This window comes from Asparagus officinalis, chromosome 5, assembly GCF_001876935.1.
Source record: "Asparagus officinalis chromosome 5, Aspof.V1, whole genome shotgun sequence".
Classification (NCBI taxonomy): Eukaryota; Viridiplantae; Streptophyta; class Magnoliopsida; order Asparagales; family Asparagaceae; genus Asparagus; species Asparagus officinalis.
In genome coordinates, this window is record NC_033798.1 from 10,309,033 (window position 1) to 10,335,088 (window position 26,056).

The 26,056-nt window shown below is 34.1% G+C and overlaps 2 protein-coding genes across 7 annotated transcripts in view; one reads left to right on the forward strand and one right to left on the reverse strand.

Annotated features, from left to right (window-relative positions):
- The window catches only part of LOC109842868 (DNA repair protein RAD51 homolog 2), a 33,525-nt gene extending 29,032 nt beyond the window's left edge, over positions 1–4,493 (reverse strand). For 3 of the 4 annotated variants that reach the window (XR_002247420.1, XR_002247421.1, XM_020411774.1), the window contains exons 1-3: positions 4,352–4,493; positions 4,155–4,268; positions 3,893–4,045 (exon numbers count right to left, since the gene is read on the reverse strand). Coding sequence is in view for 2 of the 4 variants with exons in the window: in XM_020411774.1 (XP_020267363.1) it covers positions 3,893–4,045; positions 4,155–4,268; positions 4,352–4,435 (351 nt within the window). In the remaining 2 variants the exon portion in view is untranslated. The remainder of the gene's footprint in view (positions 1–3,892; positions 4,046–4,154; positions 4,269–4,351) is intronic. The other variant, XM_020411775.1, reaches the window with a different exon arrangement.
- LOC109842835 lies at positions 5,699–21,138 on the forward strand. 3 transcript variants are annotated; one of them, XM_020411737.1, is made up of 14 exons: positions 5,699–5,860; positions 7,644–7,743; positions 10,750–10,877; positions 10,950–11,112; positions 11,216–11,328; positions 12,864–12,947; positions 13,027–13,075; positions 13,180–13,271; positions 13,601–13,727; positions 13,877–13,956; positions 14,021–15,816; positions 17,640–17,753; positions 17,888–18,630; positions 20,741–21,138. In XM_020411737.1, coding segments are annotated over exons 1-13 (3,393 nt in total). In that variant the 5' UTR covers positions 5,699–5,858; the 3' UTR covers positions 18,433–18,630; positions 20,741–21,138. The 3 variants fall into 3 exon arrangements, with proteins under 3 accessions (XP_020267326.1, XP_020267325.1, XP_020267327.1); XM_020411736.1 differs by having other exon boundaries at positions 17,888–18,607; XM_020411738.1 differs by lacking the exons at positions 5,699–5,860; positions 7,644–7,743; positions 10,750–10,877; positions 10,950–11,112 and having other exon boundaries at positions 12,864–12,934; positions 17,888–18,607.

The window sequence follows — 26,056 nt, forward strand, 5'->3', positions numbered from 1 at the left end:
AGCCCCTCTTTCTCTCTCTCAAACCCTATTCATATTTTGAGAATTTTGGGAGTCTTGTGAGGCGAGAAGCGAGGAAAAGACGAGATTTGCGGCTTTTGGCGACGGGGGGTCATTTCCTGATTGTTTCAGAGGGTTGTACATATGATAAGGCAAGATCACCTCTATCCAAACATTTTCCTTAGTTTAAAAATAAAGTTTTACGTGATATTTTCATATTTAGGGTTAATCTAATGTGTTAGAACCTAATTTGTGATGTGATATCTTAAATCCATGCATAGAACAGTAGAGTAAGTCAGAAATGTTCGTGTTTATATGATCATGATCATTAGAGTTAATCTTAATATGTTAATTACAGTTAAATTTTGGTTTATATGCACTAATTTGTCAAAATAAACATGAATTTAGTTAATTTGCATGTTAAACCTTATATATGCACTAATTTGTCAAAATAAACATGAATTTAGTTAATTTGCATGTTAAACCTTAGATCCATGAGTTCATATTGATTTCAATGAATTTAGTTAATTTGCATGTTAAACCTTAGATCCATGAGTTCATATTGATTTCATCTTGTTTAAACAGACCCCTGGTTAAGTAATCATGAGTATTGAATCAAGTTTTATTTATATAAGTTAATAAAAACCCGAGCTTTGAAGGAAAACACATGAAAACTCTGATCTGTACATTTTCAGTCACATCAGTCGACTAATGTTATCGTCAGTCGACTGACGGGAGGTCATCAGTCGACTAACGGGCTCGTGTGTGCCTTGTTTCTGTGAGCGATCCGATCAGTCGACTAAAGCTTTCTATCGGTCGACTGATCAGGTTCAAATTTGTGATTTTAGTTCCTTGCACGTGGGTTCGTTGTGCGAGCGTGTAATGCAAGTTATATGTGGATATTTACGCATATTTTGGGGGTATACGTATGAAGATTTAGTACATACAAATCCATTGTTCGGAATAGACAAATAGTTTGCAATCGTTACGAATAACGACTATTATAGTTCATTATAATTAGTTAATTACGAACGGTTAGGTGGGGTTAGTTGGGTCCTGCAATGAAACCGCGGATGGATTACACTCTGGGTGCGTTAGTTAGGACCGCAATGAGACCGCGATGGACTTCACTCATTTATGTACTTTTGGTCCGCATGAGCGTGCACAGAGGTTGTTGAACCTATTTATCGGTCCGCATGGTTATGCGCAGATATTGATATACCTATTTATCGATCCGTATGAGAGTGCGATGAGTTGATATATCTATTTATCGGTCCGCACGGGGATGCGATGAGTTGAATTCCAAAGGACGATTTGATAAATTTGATGATATATAACCTAAGTGTAGTCGATTATTGACATCCTTTCAATGTGATCTATTGTGAAGGTATTTCACAACTTAGTTACACGGGATAGTGTATTAGTATTTTTTTTCCTATTAAGGAAAGTATGAGGAGTTGAATGATATTTTTTAGAGATGGTTGATGTGATATTCCTGTATTTGCTTTCTCTTATTATTTCTTAGTTGGAATTTATATTTAGAAATTTACGACTTGAGACACATGATATATACAGGAGGGTTTTCTTGTTTGGATTATTTCGCTCGACATACCAATCTTGTGTTGTAATTTTCTAAACATAAATTCCATATAGTACAGGATAAAATGATCTAGGTAGACTATGCACTTATAAGTAGAGCCTCCATCATACTTAGTAACCCTCCCCCTGGGGACGGATAAAGATGATCTTGCTAGCGCTCTTACGTTGTTGATTTTACTTTTTTTTTCAGACAGCGGAGCAGAGCTTCGGAGAGCCGCAGGTTAACAGACTTTCAGCATAGTTGTCGTCAGTTATTTTTACTAGTTTCTGCTTCACAGATGTTTAGTTTTGTTTTTAGTTGATTATTAGATTTGCATTTCATTTTGAGAGCTGAGAGAGCTTATGTACTTTTCAGTTGACTCTGTGTATCGAGACATTTTATATTTATTCCAGTATCAGTTGTATTTTATTTTGTTTTATTTGGGACATGATTATATTATTGGATATCTCTTCAGTTAATCATGTTCATTTCATTATTACTTTCATTGCCTGTTTTGTACATACATTTATTGTTTGATTCTACTAAAGAGATATTGTTAAGATGGTGAAACATGTTATTGCACAGTGTAGATGCATGGCAGGTTTGACATCCTTGGTTTCACCTTGAACTGCAGTCTTGTGTGAACATATATATATATACATATAGAGAGAGAGAGAGAGACACACATATACATATACATATATTTGAAGATATATAGAATTAAATATTATGTTATTATAATTTCAAAAGACACAATACAAAGCAAGCTAATTTACTTAAAAATACATGACTTCTGTTCTAATTGCATCGACAGTAAAGGTTTGAACTTCAAATTCTCAAGTCATATGGTCTCAAAAGCCGTAAAACAAGTCTACGAAGGAAATGCTAAATAATAAAGGTAAATACATTATAAATGAGTTCTATCACTCAGCAGTTCTCTTAATTTATTTTTGGGTCATTGATTGATGATCCAGACCATGAATGCATCATGAATCTGTAACACGAACTGGATTGCAGCTTAGAGGGTCCAGAGAAAATTAGGTAACACTGACAATGAGTTAATGCCACATCCAATAACGAAGTATGTGCCAAAAACTTGGTTACCTTTGGCTACACCAATTGTGTTCATCTTCTATAGCATCCGCTTCAAATGATAAGATACATCGAGTCTCCCGTTTATAATATTCACTACTAAATCTAATTCGAAGGTGTCATACTAGGCTCAACATTGTCTTTGAAGTTATATTTGTTAGTTAACCATATAACTTAAAATTGTTGCTATCACTATTCTGACTTTAGCAGAAACATCTGCAAACTAAGAATTTTAACAACTAATCTAGACCACGGTTTTGCAAACATGGTAAAGAACCATAACAATCTCAAGAAGCACCCTTTAAATTTTGATCAAAACCTTAGCCCTCCAACAATACCAAACAATGAAACCTATGAGTACAGCTGTACAGGTGAGCGCTATTCAGTGCAATAAACCGACCAAACCATTTCGGCCGTTCGGTTAGCTAATAACTTCGGATCAGTTCAGTTTTGAAAATTTTGAAACCAAAATAACCAGATCGACCAATCTCTACATAATTGTCTAAAAACTCAACTATCTTTGTAGGTAAAAAGATAGTCTAGACTAATATTCTTATATATCTTAGATAATTAAAGTGTGATTTTAGTTTGTAAAGTAGTTGTTTCGACGAGATTGCTCTTCAACTTGGAATATGAGCTGACCGAGAGGTTTGAAAGAGTAAGTGTTGTCTTATAGCGAAAAATTTCCTAACATGACATGTCTATGGCTAAACCAAACAAATCGCACCAAAACGACTTGATTTTGTTTGGTCTGGTTTTGAATCTAATTCGGTTGGGTTTGGTTTGCCAAAAAATAGTCGAAACCAACTGTTTGCACGCCCCTACCTATGAGTTCGAGCCCAAAGATAAAACCGTTGATGTCACTTCCCTATCCCAAAAACTCTGAAGTTATGATAACAATATTGCACAGAAACTCCGGTGTTTTGATGCTACAGAAGGACCTTTAATATGGTCTAAGAGCAACTCATTTTTAAATTATACTAGCCTAAATGCATATTAAAAAAGATTGTGTTTTGTGGCTCCACGTTTCTGCCCGTAAAAGGGGAACTCAGCCTGGAATGGGCATGTTAGAGTTTAATGTTATTACACCCTCAATCCTCAACACAATTTCGGAGCTTTGGTGCAGTAGAAGAGGAAGGTACACTTAATAAAAATCCCATTTCTAAAATTTTACGACAAATATATGCACAAAAGTAACCAAAAATAAATACTTTGAAAGCTTACCTGTGTTTTACCAATTCCCGAAGGCCCAACTAACTCCGTAAGAACCCCGAATGGGATCCCACCACACAAAACATTATCAAGACCCACCAAGCTCGTCGACAAATGGCCACCAAATGCCTCTTTCCTTACTCGATCCTCCATCAGACTAAACGCCTATACATTTCCCCAAAAAGGGAGAGAAAAAAATCTGATTGCATCAATCAAGAATATACATACCAAAAAACAACAAACTAGGGTTTCAACACAAAACGAAATGTCTCACAGTTTGATACGGAGGGCAAGCGACCTCGCTGATCCTTGCAATGGCTAGATTCACTTCCTTAAGACCGACATCGAGTAGAGACATCAGATCGATCTCTGGCAGAGAGAGGGCGTCCTAAAAGTTCGACCAAAAAAAAGCCCTAAGATTTGGGGAAACCTAAAATGCAAAGGATTTGGTTTGAATTTGATTATAATTACCTTGGCGGTTAAAATGTTGCGAGCAGCGAAGATGTTGGCGATCGATTGAGGTAGATTCATTTCACTAATTAATTTGTTCGACATTTTATTATTATTTTTTTCCCTCGAGGGAGGTTTTTTCCTCTCTTTTCCCGCTCTTGAGAAAAAAAGTTAAAAAAAAGTGGCGGGGCGTGTTAAAGGGGGAAGGTACGGTTTTGAGGCTGGCCCCGCAGAAAATTGATTATTGTGGATCACCACCTTGAGGATGGAGTTAGTAGTAATTCATTATAGGGTTAATTGCAAACATTTGTTGTAGTAAAAAGGCCTCATGTAGTTCCATTTATTTCGAATAGACACATTTGTAGTTCTACGTGTCGCGAAAAGACCCAGAGTGAATTTTTTTACTCTCTAAATTGTTACAAGTATTTGAGGAGGCGGATAGTCTCCTTATAGTTTTATTGGTAAGCACACGTACTCAATTTGCTCTTTTTTAACTTTTAAAAGAGGGAAAAGAGTCCATTAAGGGTTGGGCCAATATCACTGGGGGGCTATTTGTAACAAGTATAACTATAAGGGGTCTATTTGCAATAAATAGAATTACATTAAGTTTCTTTGCAACTGGGTTACACCTTAGGGTATGTTTGTAATTAAACCTTCACTATAAATATATGTTTTTTTATTTTTTCCCCCTGGAACAACCTTTAAAATAAAATCCTTATACAGAAACCGTCTTTGATTGTCAATTTATACATAAATTATCTTTGGATAGTTTATGTATACCTTTTGGGGTGTTTGGGACATAACCTCCATTAAAGATTATGTCTCTAATCTTTAAGATAATTGGCATTTGACAACTAATAATCACTGCAAAATTAAAAACTAACTTGTGACTTAAAAGTGAAGTACATGGATTATCAGAGAATCCCCTTTAACTTTGAAATTTACAGAAAACCCTAAAAAGTGTCGCTTTAAGAAGGTTATTTTTGAAAATATCTCAAAGGTAAAGTGTTTTTTTGGTAATTCCCAAAGTTGAAGGAGAGTTTTATGGTGTTTCCAAAGTTATGGGGTTATTTGGTAATCATCCAAAGCTAAAGGGGGTTCTATGATATTTAGCCTTCTTTTTAGTTATTGCAGAAGAAATATAATATTCGTTAAAAATGATATGTATGAATATTCTGTTCATAACTGAATATAACTATAGTCAAAGAATAATTGAAACATTAACTACAACTATAACAAACCAAAATCCAGAATTTGGGCCAATCATGGGCTGGGCCTTTACACAAAAAGGCTAAAACTGTAATTCAACTAAGGAGGGCTGTATCCAACTGTGCGATTATTTAATTGACCGCGACTCCTGAAGCGCCCACAGCAACCAAAACAATCCATAGCCAAAAAAGTTAAAAAAAAAAGAAGAAAAAAAAGAAAAGGGTTTGGTTTTCGTTCTCGTCCCCAAATTTTCATTCCCTCTTCAATCCCTTCTCTGGATCCTCAGCGCTTTCTCGAACTCGAATCGATCGATTCGCCAATGTAAGTCCTCTCTCATCTCTCTTCGATCGATTGCTTATGTATATGATTGGTTCATCTAGCTCAATTATCCTCTCGGTGATCGGATCTGGCCTTGTTCTCGATTTTTGACCGGTTATCGTTGATTTTGTTGTGGATTAATGGATCTTGTGATTGGATCATGGTTCTTGTTTGAATCGAGAATTGGAGACTAGGCCGCCGGGAAAAAAAATTAGGTCGTTTTTGGAAGAATTTGAATAGATTTGGTGTCTGAAATTCAGTGGTTTAGTTGTTAGTTGTGAGAAATTAGGTTAATTGCATGTTCAAGTTATTTGTTTCTTCTTTTTTTAGTCATTCTGCACAAAAAAGGTTATATTTACGTCTTAGTGTTGTATTTGTTGTTTTTATAGCTGGGAGATGGATCTTGTTATTGGATCTTGGTTCTTATTTGAATCGGGAATTAGAGATTAAAAAAACTAGTACTTTATCGTTTGGTAAAATACTAATCTGACCCTTTGATGGTTGAGCTGCAAATGAATAAAACATAGGTTGTCTGGGATAGATTTGACATCTTTCAGTAGTTTACTTTAGCCGATCGATTAATAGTTCAATGTGCACATATTTTTAATTTGAATCAGGGATTAGAGATCAAGTCGTTGGGAAAGATTAGTCCATTGGGGTTCCTAATGTTATTTTTGGAAAGATATGGACTGATTTGGTGTCTAATGAAATGTACTTGGATGAGGTTGATGAATAAATGTGAATGGCTAGAATTTAATGTTTGAGCTGTTATTTCTGAGAATTGGGTTACTTAAACTTGACTTGGCATCTTTTAGTAATTTTGTTTTCTTGCTTTACAATGATTCATTCTTAGCTTTTCAAGAATTAATTAAGGATATGCATGGTCCCGACGATTGACATGTCTGCTTTGTTTTATGTAAAAACAATAATGTGTGACATATGTTTGCACCTTTTGGCTCTTTTGTACATTGTGTGTTGGTTATCAGATGTAAGTCCTCTCTCATCTCTTTTCCATTGCCCAATTCAGCCCAAATCCCCTCCTGTTGACCCTATCTATCTTTGTTGTTGATGAAAATGGACTTTTTAATTATTACGGCGGGAAAATGAATTCTTTTGAGTCAGGAATTACAGATTAGTCTGTTGGAAAAACTTAGGTCTTTTAGGGTTTCATCTGGTCTTTGGAAGGATTGATAGCTTTTATATTTGATGAAATATATTAATACGAGGCTAATGTATAAGTTGTAAATGATTTCAAATTTAGTGTTTTAATTGTCAGTTCTTTGAATTCTGCTATTTAAAATAGATTCATCATCTTTCAGCAACTTTGTTCTCTGTATTACATCAGTCATCGATTCATAACAGATCTGACCATTAATTTAATATATGCATGGTTATTATTTGGATCCGGAATTAGAGATTAGGATGTTGGAAAGTTAGTTCTTTTGGGGTTTCATTTAGAGTATTGAAAGATGGAGAAGGATTTGGCATCTGAAAAATATACTCATGTGATGTTGATGATTAGGTTGTAAATAAGTAGACTTTAGTGTTTTAGTTGTCAATTCTGATAAATTAGGTTATTTTAAAAAATAGATCCGATGTCTTCAATGAATGCTGTTATTTTTTTGTTAGCAGTGATTGATTCTTAACTTCTTGGAGATTAGTACTGTTTGTTTTACTTCTTCCCTGTTTTGCGAGGACAAGAATGTGTGACATTTGTGGCCCGTTTGATACTGTGGGTTGGTTGCTAATTGCTTGTGATTTACTATGTTTTTTATTAATTTTGAAGGACGACCATGAGTGATGATGGAGATAGGACCTGCCCTTTATGTGCGGAAGAGATGGACCTTACTGACCAACAATTGAAGCCATGCAAATGTGGATATGAGGTACAAATGACATTTCTTTGAAAGTTACAGTGCCCATTCATTTTAAAATCCATACTATTATATAAAAAACCAACCATGGGTACCAAGAAGTTTGGATTAACTTGTTCACTCAATGGCAAAGTGCGGGGTCTTCATTTCCTAGTTCAATTTTAACACATTTTTTAATTTAAGCCCTTAAGAAATTGTTATTTGATATACATGTCCTTGTTCATTCCTCATCTACATAGTATGAAATAAACAATTTTCATGTGGATCCTTTAAGATTAAAAATTTTCATGCCATAAATTTATTTCATTATGATTATTATAATATTTAAAAGTTAAAAGTATTTGAATATTTTGGAAAAAGTGCAAATATAAAAATGTAATAATAATGTTTTATCCTTTTTAAAAAAAATATGGGAAAATCTTGCTAATATATATATTTTGATGAAATGCTAATATTTATTAAAACAAAAGGAGCTTATTCTTCTACTCCTTCCAAAAAAAATTACAGTCAAGTACTGTGGGCAATGTTCTTAGTTAATTTTCAAAATCTTACAAATAAAAAAAATACTTACTCTATCGATATCAACTTATGACACTTCAAAAGGTCTATCTGATAAATAAGCTTGGAATGATGTAGAAGTAGCAATTGCAAAATATGAAAGCTTACTAGAAAAGAAGAAAATAATTTTGTTTCACATCACATAGATTAATAAATAAAATTAATATAAATTGCAATGAAAATATAATTTTTTTCAGTTTCTAGATCTAGCTTATAAATGTTTACTGTTCCTTTTTTAGTATAAAATTGCGAGGGGAAAGTTTTGACATCGTAAAAAAATTGCAATGAAATAAAATTTCATTTTCTAGTATCTAGCTTATGATTGCTTTCTATTTTTTTTAATGTAAAAGCTAGCAAAAAATCATTTTGATACTTTTTTTATTTTGTATTTTTTTTAAATCTAGAATGGAGTAAGTTGGACATGTTTAAGGTAATTGTTGAAATGAAGCATGAAGCTCAAAATGTCTCCTCTTTGCCTCAAAAAATTAAATGTACTTCCATACTCTGGGTTACTATGCTTTATAGATGAAGTACACATGTTTTGTTTGCTCATGTAGTCAGTGTTGTAAAACACGCTCTGGGCGGCCGCCTAGGCGCCCGCCTAGGCGGAGGCGGTGCCCAGAGCGTGCAAAAATGCCCTGGGCGGCCGCGATTAGGCGCTGCGAGCGCCTAGGCGGCCGCCCAGGGCTAAGCGGGCCGATTACACGGGCCGCCTCACAAAATCCAGCCCAAAAAAATCCCTGGGCGCTCCCAAGAACCCGAACCCAAAACCAAAACCCAAAACCAAAACCCAAAACCCAAAACCGAAACAAGCCCTAAATCTCTTTTACAGATTCACCGACGCCGCCAGCAAAAAGAAAAAATCGCCTTCGATCTCGTGCTGGAGTTTCGAGCTCATCTTCAACCTCGTGCTGGAATTTCGACCTCGAGCTGGACTTTCGAGCTGGACTTTCGAGCTGTAGCTTCGTCTTCAACCTCGTGCTGGAGCTTCGTCTTCGACCTCGTGCTGGACTTTCGAGCTCGTCTTCAACCTCGTGCTGGAATTTCGAGCTCGTCTTCAACTTTGAGCTCATCTTCGAGCTCATCGTTCTCATCTCCAACTTCGAGCTCATCTTCGAGCGGTCGTTCTCATCCTCGAGCTGGACTTTCGTTCTCATCTTCAGCCTGTAAATAAAACACGACTTCAAACTTGGGTTTTGGTTTAATCCGCTGATCATTTAGTAAAACACGACTTCAAACTCGTGTTGGACTTTCCGTTCGCCTGTGCTCTTAAGCAGATTTGGTTGATAATTTTTATTGGGTTGCTTACTTGTGGGTTTAATCTGCTGATCATTTGAAATATGTGTTTAAGAGAAATCTGTGTTGATTGGAAAGGTAAAATCTGTGTTTAATCCGCTGATGTTTCATGTTTGGTAGATTCTTATTACTTGTGAGGATTTTTTATTATATGTTGTTCAGTTTAGCAGGCTAGTGAAGTTGAGATTTGTTGTTTCAAGCTTAAGGAAATTAACTGTTCCTAGCCGCCTATGACTGTCATATGCATTTATAATTTATTACATGTTAACTTAATATATTTATACCATATTTAGTTTAATTGTTAAGTTTATTTGTTCAATTGTTTAAGTTTAATTTTCCTATTTCAAATGAAAAAGTATCCGAGTGTACAACAGAATATGCATCACCACGGTCCACAACAGGCTTATGCTCCTTACATTTATCTTTGTCATATTCATTCTCTGCATTTGCTCAAAGCTTACAACTGTACATGCAATAATTGTGTATCTGTATTGAGTTGAGTGCTGAAACTATAATATTCATGCTCCCTACATTTGGATTTGCAACAATAATGAATGAAGTTGCAGTTTTTGACCTACAAAATAGAACAATAATTAGTTGCAATTTTTGCAGTTGGAGCAATAACGAATGAAAGTACAGTTAATGGTCATTGTAGTTATTGGATATTTTGGGACATAAACTTCTAGTTATTGGATATTATATGCCTTGTCATTTAGTATGTATGCATCTTTGATTGACTATTATACTTTGGATAGCATATGTGTTGTGTTGGTATTTTTGTATTTATGCATTGTTGATTGAGTATATATATTTATCTTCAAGTATCACAATTAAAAAAAGAAAAACCGCCCAGAAGAAAAAAACCGCCCAGAAACCGCTTAGGCGCCCGCCTAGGCGTCTAAGCGCTGGGCGCCAAGTCCGGCGCCCAGGAGCGCCCAGCGTTTAATGTAACATTGTGTAGTAGTGTGCTTTATATATTGTCAGAAAAAAATTATTTCTAATCTTCGGAGGAGGACTTTAGCCTGATCCATCATTTCTTTATTAACATATCTATGCTGACTACTTTTCCTGTTAATACAAAGTATAGTTTGATGTCTATGGATGCATGCGTATGTCACTGTGATCAGAAGTGTCTAACCAATTTATCCATGTTTTCTTTAATAGATATGTGTATGGTGTTGGCATCATATAATGGAAATGGCTGAAAAAGAAGGATCAGATGGGCGATGTCCAGCATGTCGCACAACATATGATAAGCAAAGAATTGTTGGAATGTCTGCCAACTGTAAAAGGTCTGTGGTTTGCTTTGTCCTTGTGCAAAACTAACCATCGTATTCATTGTTAAAATTTGCATATGTGAATAGGATGGTGGCTGAAATAAGTGCAGAGAAAAAGCAGAAGCCCCAAAAGGCAAAGAATAAATCTTCATCAGCCATAGAGGATAGGAAGCATCTTAGTAGTGTCCGTGTGGTGCAGAGAAATCTTGTATACATAATGGGAATGCCTTCTAATTTAGCTGATGAAAGCGTATGTATCATTGATTATGGTTTTTCCTATTCTTTGACCAAGTAAGGTCAATTTGGTACTTCATTTTGATATTTCACTAATATAGGTAAAATGGTTCGGACAGGTTCTTGAGCGTAAAGAATACTTTGGCCAGTATGGGAAAGTTTTAAAGGTTTCAGTTTCACGCCAGGCTGGGACAACTCCTCAGCAAGTGGCTAGTAATAACACATTTAACGTGTAAGTTTGACTTCTGTAAAGAATGTTCTGCTACTAAGTATTTAGTATTTGTGTATGCGAGTTCACTTAAAGAAAACATCCGATGTATCAAAGTCTTTGAACCCTTTTGATTTATTTTGCTTCTACGTTCTTAAGCATCTTATGGATAGACACAGAAGTTGTTTCTCATTGTTGTTTTCTTTTGCGTCATGCTGGCTTCTTAAAGTGGAAAAGTGGGGACCACTCTTTACTAACATATTTTATTTTGTAACAATTGTTGAAATTGTAGTATAAGTTTCTTAAGTTAATTAATAAAATGACAGTGCCTCATAATCTAAACTTTTCTAGTTTCAAAATTTTGTTGTTTTCAAATTGCAAACAAACATCGTATTTCACTTGAATACTTGCATGCTGATGTGGATGCACTTCTGTTTTTGTGAAAAAAAAGTGACTTCCACACTTCCAATTAACTTTCTGTTTGCCAAACACCTCCTTATTAAGCAAGTTGATGCCATAAATCCATATTTTCAAAATGGAAAAAAAGAAAGGAATAAAAAACAGATTTGGATTAGAATTAGATTTGATCCTTCATACTGATACTGAGGTATCTGTATAATCTAGTAGCCTGTCAATGTTTCTGTCACTGATTGGCTATGGAATATTTAAAACAAAAGAGTATTGCACTTTGTGTCCAATTGTTCTTCCACTAGTACGAAGAAAGATGTTTTCGAGAAAACCATTTACGATTTTTTTTTTGGAAAGCTCATAAAGCATCTGAATTGATTCCATAAACGTCCGACATTTTTCTCACTTGTTCGGGTTACTTTGGTGCATACTTGTTTCTGCTTTGATTGATTTGTGAAAGTATATAGTCAGGGCCGCTGGTATCTTCAGTTTTAAAATTTCTATATGCTTGTTGTAGTTAAAAATGATAATTTCTTGGCTATACATTATTTTAAAAAGGCGTGTTATTGGGAATACCAAGGAAGCTTACTGTCAAGAAAGTGAAGAATGATCACATTTTAAACAGAATGTTGATTCTTTATTCTTTTCATGTAGAATGTTGATCCAATAACTAGGGATAGAGTATTCCAACTCGTGATAGAAGAGTGGCTTGCTGATTTGACTGTTTGATGGCTTATCTAGGTGTTGAGTAGCGGCTAAGGTAGGGAACAAACGAGGAAAATACATGTAATTCACCTCAAGTTAGGTTTCATGTTTATCTGGGATCTGGATATAGACAGTTGACTAAGTTGACAATGGATGACTGAAGGACACATTATTCTTTTTCATCTCCATGAGTCCAACTGAAAGACTTACTTTGTAAAATGCCTACTTAGCAGAAGGGAAAGGGCAATGATATTTGCCCAGCCCGGGTTAGTAAACAGTTTCACTTGCAAATGTAGAATATGTAATTGTTTATCCTCAAGTAATTGTCAAGGTGGTCACATGTGCATCATGGGGCTTAGTAGGAAGCATCTAGTTTATGTTTCTTGCACAAAGTTTTAACACTTAAATTATTGCAATTAGCAATCTAACTGCTATGGCTTCCATAGGTACATAACTTATGCTAGAGAGGAGGAGGCTGTTCGATGTATTCAAGCTACTCACAACTTTGTTTTAGAAGGTAAACCTTTGAGGTAGGTTTGCAGCCTATATTCCATATGCAATATTTGTTACCTTGTTATCAATTCAGTGATGTTACATTTATCATTGCAGAGCATGTTTTGGCACTACAAAGTATTGCTACACATGGTTGAGAAATATGGTATGGGCAAATAAATTGTTGAGTGAATGTCTTTTTACTCATTGTAAGTAATAACAAAATGTTCAATTTCATGATTCCACTTTGATATGATTCCTCTGTTCCAGACCTGCAGCAATCCGGATTGTTTATATTTGCACGATATAGGTAGCCATGAGGACAGCTTCACTAAAGATGAGATTATATCAGCTTACACCAGGTATTTTCATCTGTACAGACACCCAAAAAATTGTCAGTATTGTTCTTTTAGCACTTGGTTGAGATCAATGTCCCTTCATTTCACAATCCTGTGTGTTTTATTATGTATTTAGTTGGTCAAAATCAAAATTTCTGCTTTGTCATTCCCATCATCAAGTCACCTTTTGTTTGTATAGTCAGATATCTAATTCTCTTTTGCACTGTTTCCCATATGCATGATGCGCTCTCACCTTTTCTTTTTGAAATATCTGCTGTTGAATGCACAACTTTTTTTCTCTACATTATTTTATTATGGGGGTGAATTCTTTTAATAGTTATTTGTTCCTACAGGAGTCGGGTTCCACAAATCCCGTCAACTATTTTGTTGCCACGTGCTGGAAATGTCTTGCCACCTCCAATAGATGATTTATACTCTAATGGGGCATTTTCTACTAGACCGTCTACAAAGCCCTTCAATGTAAGGCCATGCTCTTCTTGGAAACGGGTGCCTGCTTTGATCAGTGCTCATTCTTGAGCACCTGAAAATCGATGGCTTTCTATTACCTTTATTACCATAAACAGCTTGATTACGTCTCATGAATATTTTGTTATTTGTCTGCTCACCAGAGTACCGCAAACCAGGTTAAGAGCGCTCCTATTGACATAAGTGGTACTAGGTCTACTGTTCTGCCGGCAGCTGCTTCATGGTATGCTTCTCAATATTCTGTTTGTTTCTCGATGTCTTTGCTTCTTCTAAGTTGTGATTTTCAGGGGATTGCGTGCTTCAAATAGTCGGTCACCGTCTTCAAATATTGCAAGCTCCCAAAACCCGCTTAGCCAGAAGATAGAAGTCCTTAATAATTCATCTAGTTCTTCAATGCTTTTGAGCACAAAACAAAATTCTGCATGGAATGACAATTCAGTTATTGCTTCAAAAATACCTGAAGGGAGGCATGCGGTCCACATAAATGGTAGATATAGTGTCTCGGAACCCTTAAAACATGGCAGTGAGAGGGATCATCTAATAAAAGTAGTTGATGAATCATCGGGGACCACTCTGGATGTTGACCATAGTTCTGATTCTGCATGGGATGATGACATAACGACAGTGAAGTTACCTGATGGAAAACATACAATGCATACTACTGGCAGATTTAGGAACACAATAACTGTGAGATGCACTAATGCAGCATTTGTTTCCGACACACCAGAAGTCATCTTGGATGAACCTCGTCATTCTGCATGGGATGATGACACAGATTTGACATTAAACATGACGGAAGAAAGGCAGATTGTAGACAATGATGACAGATTTAGGTCTACAGGGACTCAGGAGCCCAGTATTGCAGTCTTTAGAGCGTCCACTACAGATGTGACATCAGAGACTTTCCCGGATGTAGTTCATACTTCTGGAGTTTCCATTAGTTGCTCATCTGGCCAGTGTTCCCCGCAACATGAAAACCATGACACAGGCGGTACTGCATCTTTACCGAGTTCATACTCAGAAAATACCACTTATTCTAAAGATTGTTCATATGAATTGAGTAGGTCTTGTGCTGATAAGCTTAGTCATGTTAGTGCCGACAATGGAAATATAGAGAGTCTAAGTTTGGGGTTATCTTCAGTAAATTTGGATACTTGTCCTGGCATTGATCATATCAATGCTGGTCAGCAGCAGAGTTCAGTTTCTGATGATCGCTTTGTTGGAAAATTTGGACACTTAAATTCGAGACAGCATCAGCATCAGCATCATCCTGAAAATGGGGTAGAATCTCTAAGTACTGCTTCCGTATTTCCTAATGTACAAGCAACAGGAAATTTATCTGATTGGAGAACGGATCAGCAGAAGCAAGCTTTATCATCATCTGGCAATGGACTTGTGGATGCTTTAGCCGCTAGTGCTGATCAGAGACATGGGCTTTCTGAGCTTACTAATTTACCATCTTGCTCTCCAAGTGTCCCAAATCATCTAATCAGCAGTTCTCACAATTGCAGTGTAGGTGATGGATTGTTTTCTGTTGGAGATTCTAGAACTATGGGGCGCAGAGTGAATAGCGAATCTTTATTTTGTAATGGAAACAAGGATCAGATGTCAAGCAATTTTGTTAAAATTGACGGAGCAAATGACCCTGATGGCAGCTATATTGGTAAAGAGTTGGGCTCGAGTGATTTTGGTAAAATATCAAATATGGAGAGAAGTACAACTGTAAATACAGAAGAGGAAAACATTGTGTCGAAAATTTTGTCATTGGACTTCGATCCATGGGATAACTCATGGTCCTCCGCTAATGATTTTGCTAAACTTCTTGCCAGAATGAATAAACAGGAGGGGCCTGCAAAACAGTCGCAAAGCGCTAACCAATCTAGGTTTTCATTTGCAAGGCAGGAAAATCAAGCAAACATTGCGAACAGTTCTTATAGGGACATGGGGTTTGCACATCAACAAGTCTCCTCAAAGCAAGAAGCTTATGGAAATTGCTTTGGAAATGATTACCCTGTCAGTAGCTTCGGGCCTGCCAATTCGCTTGGGAACAGCAGCTCAACAATCTCTTCTGATACTAATGCAGGTCAGTCCTGTTGAATTATTTTCCCTTTGTCTGGATATTTCGAAAGCAATTATGAGAAGTGGAGATGTAGTTTAGTAACTGAAAGTCACTGTTCTCCTCTTTCACATTCCCAAATTTAAAAGGAGACTTAAGGTTCTCTTGGTGCATTAAGATCTTTTTTATTTTTAATTTTTATCAACTGCTTCTGCATGTTCATCATTATTCACTTATCTTGCCTTTCGGTTTTTTGCTTGACTCTTTGGTTTTCCTGTTTTGACATGCTGCAATTTTCTTGTTATTCTTGTTGCTTCCTCGTATATGGACGCTCTTTTCTTGATATTCTTTATGATCTTATTCACATTTTAACATTTACATTTTTACAATTTTCATGTGTTAGTGCTTGCAAATGTTTCAATTTTGCCGTATGATTTTTTGTGAAGCCCGTGCTGGATAATAAACCTGGATCAACATTTTCTTACATTTTATAATGTTGATACTGAAGTATGCAGCACCGATTTTAAGGCCAAACTGTTCATAGTTGAAACAAGTCAGTGAAAGTTGAAACTCCTCCATCTCTCAACCCATTTTTTCTATATAGCTCCACTATATGGAAGATCTTTACTACACTTGTAGAGTTTTGGGTCCTTGGTAGAACTCATAGAAAAATCTGAATATCTTATATCGCATGATCCCATTTTTGTGGACATCAATATCTAGAGTCACAATTGCAATCTCAACAATCTAAGAACGATGTGGGTTATCGAGCTATTAAAAGCCATCGATTAGATAACAGTGAGAACAATATTTTTTTAAAATTTTAGATGATTTTATCGGGTTTAAGATGCAGTCTAGATCTCTAAAAATATTATTATAGAATTTGAGGTGAAGTTATATATCTCTTTTCCCAGAGCTAATAGCTTTTTGAATGTTGTGTACTGAACTAGTCCGTGTATATCCGTAAAACAGTGGAAACGAGTTTTATAATAAGTATGTTCATCTTGTAAGCAGCTTCATATCAATTTTAAATGTTATATTAGGGGCTTAAAAACATGGCTCACATCATCCTTCAGCAAATAACTGAGTTCTGCAGGAGCTAAAAATGCACTTTAGTATTTTCTTCAGCACCTTACTGTCTGTACTGCATTGTAAGTCCTTATTCTTTGGATTAGTTACATTTCAATACCATGACGTGTGGTGTAATTACACACCTGATTCTACAGTTTGCGTGTTTACATTCCTAACTCTGATATTACTGATTATAATTACACAGGTGATCCTAGAATCTGTCGGTAAGTTAACACTCTTTTTTTCTCTTCTTGATTTGGAGTTCTTGTTGAATGTCGGTTAGCATTAGGGTTAAGGTTAGGGTTTTGGTTAGGCTTAGGAGTAGGATTGCGGTTAGGATTAGGGCGATTACCCACTAAAGTTTGTTCTACCCTAATCCGAAATAGTTAGTAATTTTTTGATATAACCTTAACCATAATGCTAATTCGAACCCTAATTCTAACTCTAATTAATATACTAAAAGAACTCCAAATCAGCAAAAAATAAATAAATATATAAATAATAATAATAAAGTGTTAACTTGCAGACAGATTCTAGGGTCACTCGTGTGATTACAGCATCCTTCAGTGTACCGGAATGTAATTACTTTATTTGTTAGCATCCATTATACAATATACACATCCTTGTAACCATGCTTTTTTGAAATCCTATTATATTTAGGTTTCTATTAAACCTAATCTTTCCATCCATTTTCATTGTTACATTGTTAAGCCCATATGCATTGAGCTATATTTTGATTTTTCTTGCTCTCTCTAATATTGTTTGAATCTCTGTTGAAGGTGTCACAAAACTTAAAATATCTGCACCACCTGGATTTTCTGTTCCTAATAGAGCACCACCTCCGGGGTTTTCCTCTCAAGACAGATATGACCAGACTATCAATACATTCTCAGGTTTTTTATTTTTCTTCGGTTTTTTAACTTCCCCTCCTCGCGGACATTCAAACGATACCCCAAACATACTCACCCAGGTTTTATACTCTATTTCCTAATGCATTACTACTAACTTCGTTACTTTTGTTCTACAGAGTCGCAATTAATTGGCAGTCCACTTCAAGATCAGTTTCAAGCTCATTCTACCAACAATGCTGTTGATGTAGAATTTATTGATCCAGCAATTCTTGCTGTGGGCAAAGGAAGGCTACCCCTCGGAATAAACAATGCAGGCATAGGCTCGAGGTCTTCTTATCACCAACAATTTACCACTTCAGAGAGTGATGCTAGAATCCAGTTATTGATGCAACAATCTATTTCTGCTAGTCACGGCCCAAGAATTCCAAATCATATTAGCGATAGATTCGTACCACATGATGATGCTTATACAGCTTCTAGATTTTCAGCACAAAATCCCAGTTTATCTCCATTTTCACAGATATCACACCAGCAGCCCTCATGCCTTTTAAATAACCAGTGGAATGGTTGGAATGACATGCAGATTGGTAATGGGATTGGGATCCCTGAGGTTCTAAGGGGTGAGAGATTTGGAGTTGGAAACTATTTTCCCATTAACGAGGAACCCAAATTCCACCTGCCAAGCTCTGGTGACATCTATAACAGAGCATTTGGAATTTAATTTCAGCCTGATGCCAGAATTAGCCCGATCATTGATGTACTCAAGTGTCTCTCTGCTCATGGTAACAGATGCCATCTTGGACTGTATTCTACAACTTCTCACAGGGTGGTGGTTGCTTGTGTATCAAAAATCCCCCAAAAGATTCTGCTATACATGCGGGGATGATGGCTAAAAGGTGAGGTTTCTTATTCTTAGCAGGTATGATAAATTCTATGTGCGCACGATAATTTATCTAAAAGTGTAGATGCTTTGCATAATGAAACATATCAAGTAAGGCAGAGAATTCATTAGGAGTTCATATTTGGGTAAGCAATGGCGATATTACTCTTTTAATTAAAAAAATAAATACTTAATTATTAAGTTAGTAACTAACCATGTAAAGCCTGAAGGTTAAACAACAATATGCATGGTGTACTGTTCAATCACGTGTGCTAATGATGTACAGTAGTTTCTTTAATGTCTGTCTTTCTGGGTCCCCTTTTTCCCCATGCAGAAACTTACTCCAGCAACCTCTTTAAGGTCTTTGGTAAGGGCAAAATTTGTAGAAGGTAAACGTTTGATAAACATTTCTATAAATATATGAATTGAACAAGAAAACTTGGTAAGGGCAAGAAGTCCTTATTATTCTTGATTCTGAAAAGAGTGCAAATCATTTCGGATCATATGGAAAACTAGATCTTGTTTTTTCATTATTTCCCTGTGAATCAAATGATTTGAATCAAGGATAAATCTTGGTAGTTTTTATTTTTATTATTATTATTTATTTCATTTACACCCGAAGCTTAGTATTGCTGATTTACCCTCAAAAATTGCATGCTTGCTAATTTACCCCTCCAAATCTTTCACATTGGAATTTATACCCCCCTCATTTTAATATCGTTAAGTTTTGCTGGAGGTTTGGGATAGAGTTCCTCCTTTTATGATGAAAAAAAGGTGGATGCCACCAGTGTTGTAAATAGCGGCCAATAGCGGTGCTATAGCGGCGCGAATAGCGGTCGCGGCCCTTCAGCGCTACGCGTAGGGGTTTCGCGTCTGGCTTAAGCGGGAAAATCCGCTATTCATTCGAATAGCGCGTAAAAGCGGATTTTAGCGGGTTAAAAGCGGGTTTTCGCTGTTAAAAGCGGATTTTCGCGGTTAAAAGCGGATTTTTGTTGTTAAAAGCGGCTAAACCTGCTAAACCCGCTATCACACATATTATGATGCTATATTTCTTGAATTTCTTCATAGTTTCATTCATACAACAAGCTTATTAATTGTTATTTATTGATAATACAAGAAATTTACAACTAATTGAATTTTTAGATTTTTTTATGAATTTTCTTATTATTTAGGATATTTAAATATATTTAAATTTGATCGCTATTTGACTGTGCGCTATTTGCCGCGATTTCGTCGCAATAGCCCGATATAGCCTTAGCGGTACCTCGCCGCGACGCGCCGCGATCCGCTATCAGCAACCTTGGATGCCATTGCCCCTTCCCCACCGATCACCAACCTCCCATCAACCAGATCCAAAATTTAAGCTGGCCCCCTCTTGTCCTTGTCGCTGGTATTGGCTCTGCACCCACACCCCCTCCCCTCTCTCATAGCAAAAGAAGAGAGGAAGTGGAGGCGAGGCCTGGGGTGCCACCGCCCCCTCCCTCATTGATCTCATTCTCTCTCCCAAAGATCCAAAACCTCGACCTAAGCCTCGCAACTAATCAAATGGATTGATTAAGTAAATTAGGTATAGGTTAATTATAATTTAAAAATGTTAATCAGTTTAATAAAAAGAATATGATTATACACCCAGAATATGACTTTGCAGAAAGTTGAGGGTATTTTAAACCAATAGCGAAGAATGTAGTGGGTCAATCAGCCAATATGCAAATTTAGGGGGTAAGTCTGCAAATAGGGCAGATTTGGGTGTAGCCTATTTGGTAAACCTTGTAGTTTGAAATAAACATACGTATAACATTGATTTGAGCCTTACTTGGTAGATTTTTTGCGCTACTGCTGTTGTAGGAGAAAAACACGATACATCTGTGACGATCATTCAGAATTTGTTGGTCTTTTGGGTACTAGTCCTCTATGCTCAAGTTAGTAGTCTGATATTTATTACCATGGATTATTTGTAGGCTGGTTTTTTGTATTTGCTACAGGCATGCATTTTAGATTCTTAGTTCCATTACCTAAACAGGCATTTTAAACACTATTTTAGTTGTAGGCAATATGCTTTCAATATCTGCTGAGTTATAGAGTTAGATGGCATCTTGTACTACTTTTCTGAACTGATTAGGTGATTTTTAACACTTTTTTTTTTGGCTAGGGAAATAATCTTGTTCATGTGGTGTTGAGGTTTTGTTATCTGATGTCTCAACTACTAAAATCAGTGCTTGGTTCAGTAAAGTTCAGTTGCTCCCATGTTTTGTAAGTGGAGGCCTGAGTTGGACCGCGGTTTGATGTCTGCTAAAATTCTTGCAAGTTCTTCGCCTTCTGAATTTGAGAACAAGGACAGGTTGGATAAATTTATCTTGTTAACTTAGAGTTATCCAAATTAATATTAGTTATTACTGGGCTTTGTTGAGGAGTCTGTAACTGACTTGAGCTTTGGCGTCAATTGTATCTTTGTAAATGATAGAAGAAAAGAGAGCATCAATTTCTAGAATTTTGTTACCTTGTTAGTAACCGAGCAAATATTATATTTACTGATTTCTTCTGCGGCAATCTTTTGTATGAGCTTTATCATTTTCTTCGTACCATTCTCTTGTAAAAAATAAAAGCACATTGAATACGAGTCCGCTGTTCTCGTGTTGAGAAACTAACAACAAAAACAGAAAATTGTTTTTTTTCCTCATTGGCATTAGGGATGAATAATGCCGAATGCTGATTCACTGGCGTATATTAGAAATTATCAGGTTTTATGCACGTGTAATGCACGTGCTTAAATAGTTGAATATCATAATTAAATATTTTTAATTTATTTCCTTACTAAAATTTGTTCCTCAATTCTATTTTGATCGTTTTTGCTCGCTTATGCCTTTAAATTTTAACATTGTGATTATTTATTTTCTTTGATGTTTGTTAGAATGTGATATAGCAAATTTAAATTTTTATGGTGATAATTAAATTGACAGGAAACATATGTTATCTAAAGCCAATTTGTATTTTCACGTGATTTAGACCGAATGTAAATTTTTATGTTGATAATTAAATTGACAGGAAACACTTTAAAAAAGTAGTGTTATAAAAGAAAGATTAATAATAAAAGCTGAAAAGCCAAGATGATTAATTAAAAGTGGGCTAAAATAAAATTAAAGAGAATATAAAGTTTGTTGCTAATTAATTGATAGACTTCAGAAAAAATCACTGACTAAAGATTAATGCTAACTCTAATATATTTTATATGATAAAAACATCCACATAACCATATAAAAATATTTAAAAGAGTTCATGAAAATCCTTTCTAAAGATTCTTGGTTTTACTCAAAAAATTAAGTTATTCTATAAAATATTCGAAAAATAAATCTTTTATTCGTTTTGTTTTATTTTTTTATTGAGTTAAGATCAGTCATTCTCCACCTTTATCTTTTTTCCTGAGCAACTCTAGAGTTGTGTCTTCATCATCAATATTGATTGTGACATTAGGCTGGAGCTGGATTTCTTGTATAATTATTTTTCCTTGAGCTCGTTCATGTTTTATCTTCTCGTCTTACTTCACAAAGAAGTTAAATGTATTTTTGATGATCAACAAAAATTCTAGAAATACAGACTTTGATTATTTTTGTGTTTCAATGAAACTAAATGTTAATTTTATATATATGAAAATTTTGTGTTTCTAATTTATTTTTAAAAAAATGTTAGGAGTTACCTCTTTTTTCTCTGTAATAAATTCTTTTGGTGTGCATCCAATAAGAGTTTCTGTCGTGTTAAATAATTTTACTTTTACTCTATCTGTGTTATTTTTCATAATGATCTGAACTAAATAACTGTATTTTTCATTATTAAATTAGCTTAGATTATATGTTAATATTTAATCTTGGTATGTTTATTTCATGAAGAAGGGATATTACTCAACCTTGGTACTACTTTATTAGTAATTTTGTGATATTTATCATTTGGACATTCTTATTAACACCTCGATCCAATCTTCTTGTTGTAGCCTTTGCAAGCTAGAACCACGGCTTAACTTTGTTGTAAATAGTAGTTATCTTTACATTATAGGCCCAATAGTGTGTCCGTAAATTGATAGAGTATTTTTAAGTTTAATTGTGTAAATTTTCGAGTAGTCTTATAAGATCATACCTCTTTTAAATTTGTGATTATTGCATATATCAATAGTTTAAATTTGTATTGTATTTGTAAAGAGCCTTGATGGATATGTTTCTATATTAGCAGCTTGTTCTGAATAAGCCATGCGTATTAGCTTTAAAATGTAATATTTTTTAATTTATTGTGTTATATGTATGTTTGCTTGGTTTACTTACCATTTTTTTATTTCTTCAATAAGTTGTATCTTTGTGTTGGTATATATTGTTAACATAATTTACGATAACTTGCATATTTTTCCTACAAATTTGAGACAGATATAATGTGAATTTTATGTGTAGTGACCATTAATAAAAAATTTAGTAGTAAAATATGTTACCTTCGTATTTAAAGATCTTTAAATCTAACGGTGCTATTTTGTGTTTATCTTTGATCGTGTCTTTAAAAACTAATCATTTACCGGTAGTCATATCCCCAAATAAATTTACTTCCAGAGTAGTACCACATATAGGAAAAAGAAAAATATCAATTTTAGTTTTTTTACTTATGTTATTATAATTAATTATCATGTATATACCTTTTGTCCATTATAATGATTTCTCTAATCTTATATGGCTTATTATATATCGCAACATAGTTGATCAATAACTTTACTTTAGTTTCTATTGTAAGATTAGTTATATGTAATTTTATATTAAGTTTATGATTTATTTAGTATTTCAAGAATAAAGTATAAAATTTTATAAATACAAACTAATTTTTCTTGTATCTTTCACGATGAATGCTTTTTTAATTGGGACAAAATTATTCACTATGTTCTTCAAGGGGGAACTCATCGGTGCTCTTTGCTAGATGTACCTTTTGTCATTGTATGCTCAAGTGTTTCATGAATATTTTCATATTTTTGGTGTATTTACTTCACTTCTCTATTTGAAATAAAAACAGCTTGATTTTTTAAAGGATATCTCTGAACGTTCTGATAGTTTTTTCAAGCAAAATTCCTTATATTTTTTTGCTCTTTAAATATTATTAACGTGAGAGATGAATGTTTATACATTATAATCAATTAATGCTAACTTATTATATTATAGTCTTTTGTTAGTTTTATGCAATTTATTCTTCTATTAATTAATGTTATTACTAAAATTATATGTAGTTCCTTAAATTTATACAGTAACGTTAATTTTTAATCTGTCATAGTTTTAATATATCATAATTGTTATTTTTTACCAACATCAACTTAGACTACTTTTAGATGTTGAAAAGGGATGATAAACTTTAAATTGAAACTTAAATTTATATATCTTAATGGAATGATATCAAACATTTACTCTTTTATTTGCTAAATTTTAGCCTTCTATGATTTTAAACTTTTGATGGTGTGTTTTATAACTTTTTTAGTTTTAATGTTATTTTTTTAATTTTTAATTTTATGTTGGTTGCTTGTAATTTTTATGCTTTATGAGTTGGTGGTAAGTTTTCAAATGTTAAGATGTTTCTTTCAACTCTGAAAATTTGAGCGTGTTTTTTTACAATTTCTAAAACTTTGAGTTATTTTTTGATAAATTCAAATTTTTAGCGGTCTGCTGATAATTTTTAGATTTGAAATCTACCGGTTATAAGTTTTGAAATTTCAGGATTTTTGTGAAATTTAAATTTTGAGGGAGCTTTCGTAGTTTATGTAACTTTGAGGTTATTTATTACAAATTTTAAGTTTTTAAGTGTCTAATGGTAATCCGTGAAATATATCTATGTTGTTTACAAGTTTTAAAGTCACTGAATTTAGGATGTTTTTTTCTAATTTAAACTTTTGAGGTTTTTTCTATAATTTTAGAAATATTGTGGGTGTAATTGTAATTTTTAAATTTCTCGGGGGCTGATTTTAATTTTTAGATTTCATGTTTGCTATTTTAAGTTTTAAAAAAGTAATGGTGTTTTGGGTAATTTTGAACTTTTAAAGATATTTTGTGTAATTTTTGAATTAAATATTAATCTTATTTTTTTAAATTGTTGAGCTATAGGTAGTGCATGTAGGGTTAATAAAGGATATAATTAGTATTTAGATAGAATATTTAAATAAAAAATTTAAAATAATATTTCACGTAGTTTGTTAATTTTTTTAATTGTTAGTTATAGATAGTCCCTGTGGGATCCTTCTTTCACTACCCGTGTACCTCATGTCGCACTATGCAGTGCCGATGGCGGTACTTGATCAGATTGAGAAGTGCGTGCGCATATTCTTATGGGGTGAGGTAGATAGTAGAAGGAAGATTCACCTCCTGTCATGGGCTAATGCAGGATCTGAGTTTGATCCTGGCTCAGAAGGAACGCTAACTATATGCTTAACACATGCTAGTCGAACGTTGTTTTCGGGGAGCTGGGCAGAAGGAAAAGAGGCCCCTAGCTAAGCCCTGCTTCAAAGCTACAGGGCACTAGCTACTTGATTTTCTAGATTTAGAATAGATTAAAATTTAAATGTAATATTCAAAATTATGAAGGGTAATATTGACCATAGAAAGATTTTTCTGAACTCATGTTTTTAAAGGGAGTATGATTAATTATCATACTCCCTTTAAAAGTATGAGTTTGGAAAAATCTTTCTATGGTCAATATTACCCTTAAATTATTTTAAATATTACATTGTTATCCTAATCTATTCTAATTATCCCATCTTCTTTGAATTGGTAATTAAATAATTGATTCTATTCATAATGAAATTTAACATGTTATTGGATAAAAGATATACGTTTGATATAAGTTTTTTAAATTACAAAAAACAACCCTACAAATTTAAAATTTTATTAAAACACATTGACAATTATAAATTTTACTTATTTCAGTTTAGTGAGAAATCTGAAAAACATATGCTAGCCAGAATATGAATGTTTTTTGACTTTGGAGAAAGTATCTTGTAAGTTTTAAAAATTATAAAAACACCCCTAAAAATTTAAAATTTATAAAAAACACCTTTAAAATTTTAAACCTATAAATACACTAAAAACCTACAAATAACACAAATAACCCCCAAAAATTTATAGAATTTATAATAAACACTCCAAACTTTTTATAAATTGCAAAATAAAATCCTTAAAATTGTTAAATTTATAAAAATCCTAATAATTTCCAACCTAATAGTACATTAAAAATATAAAAATTATATATCACCTACATAATTTATAGAAAACACCCTTAAAGTTTAAAAATTACAATCATACACTCAAAATTCAAATTTTACAAAGCCTGAGAATTTCAAACTCATTAGTAAATTGAAAGTATATGAAATATAAATAGTCTATAAAAATATACAATATGTATAAAAGGCCTATAACTTTAAAAATTACAAAAAACCCCCTAAAATTCATTATTTATATAAAAA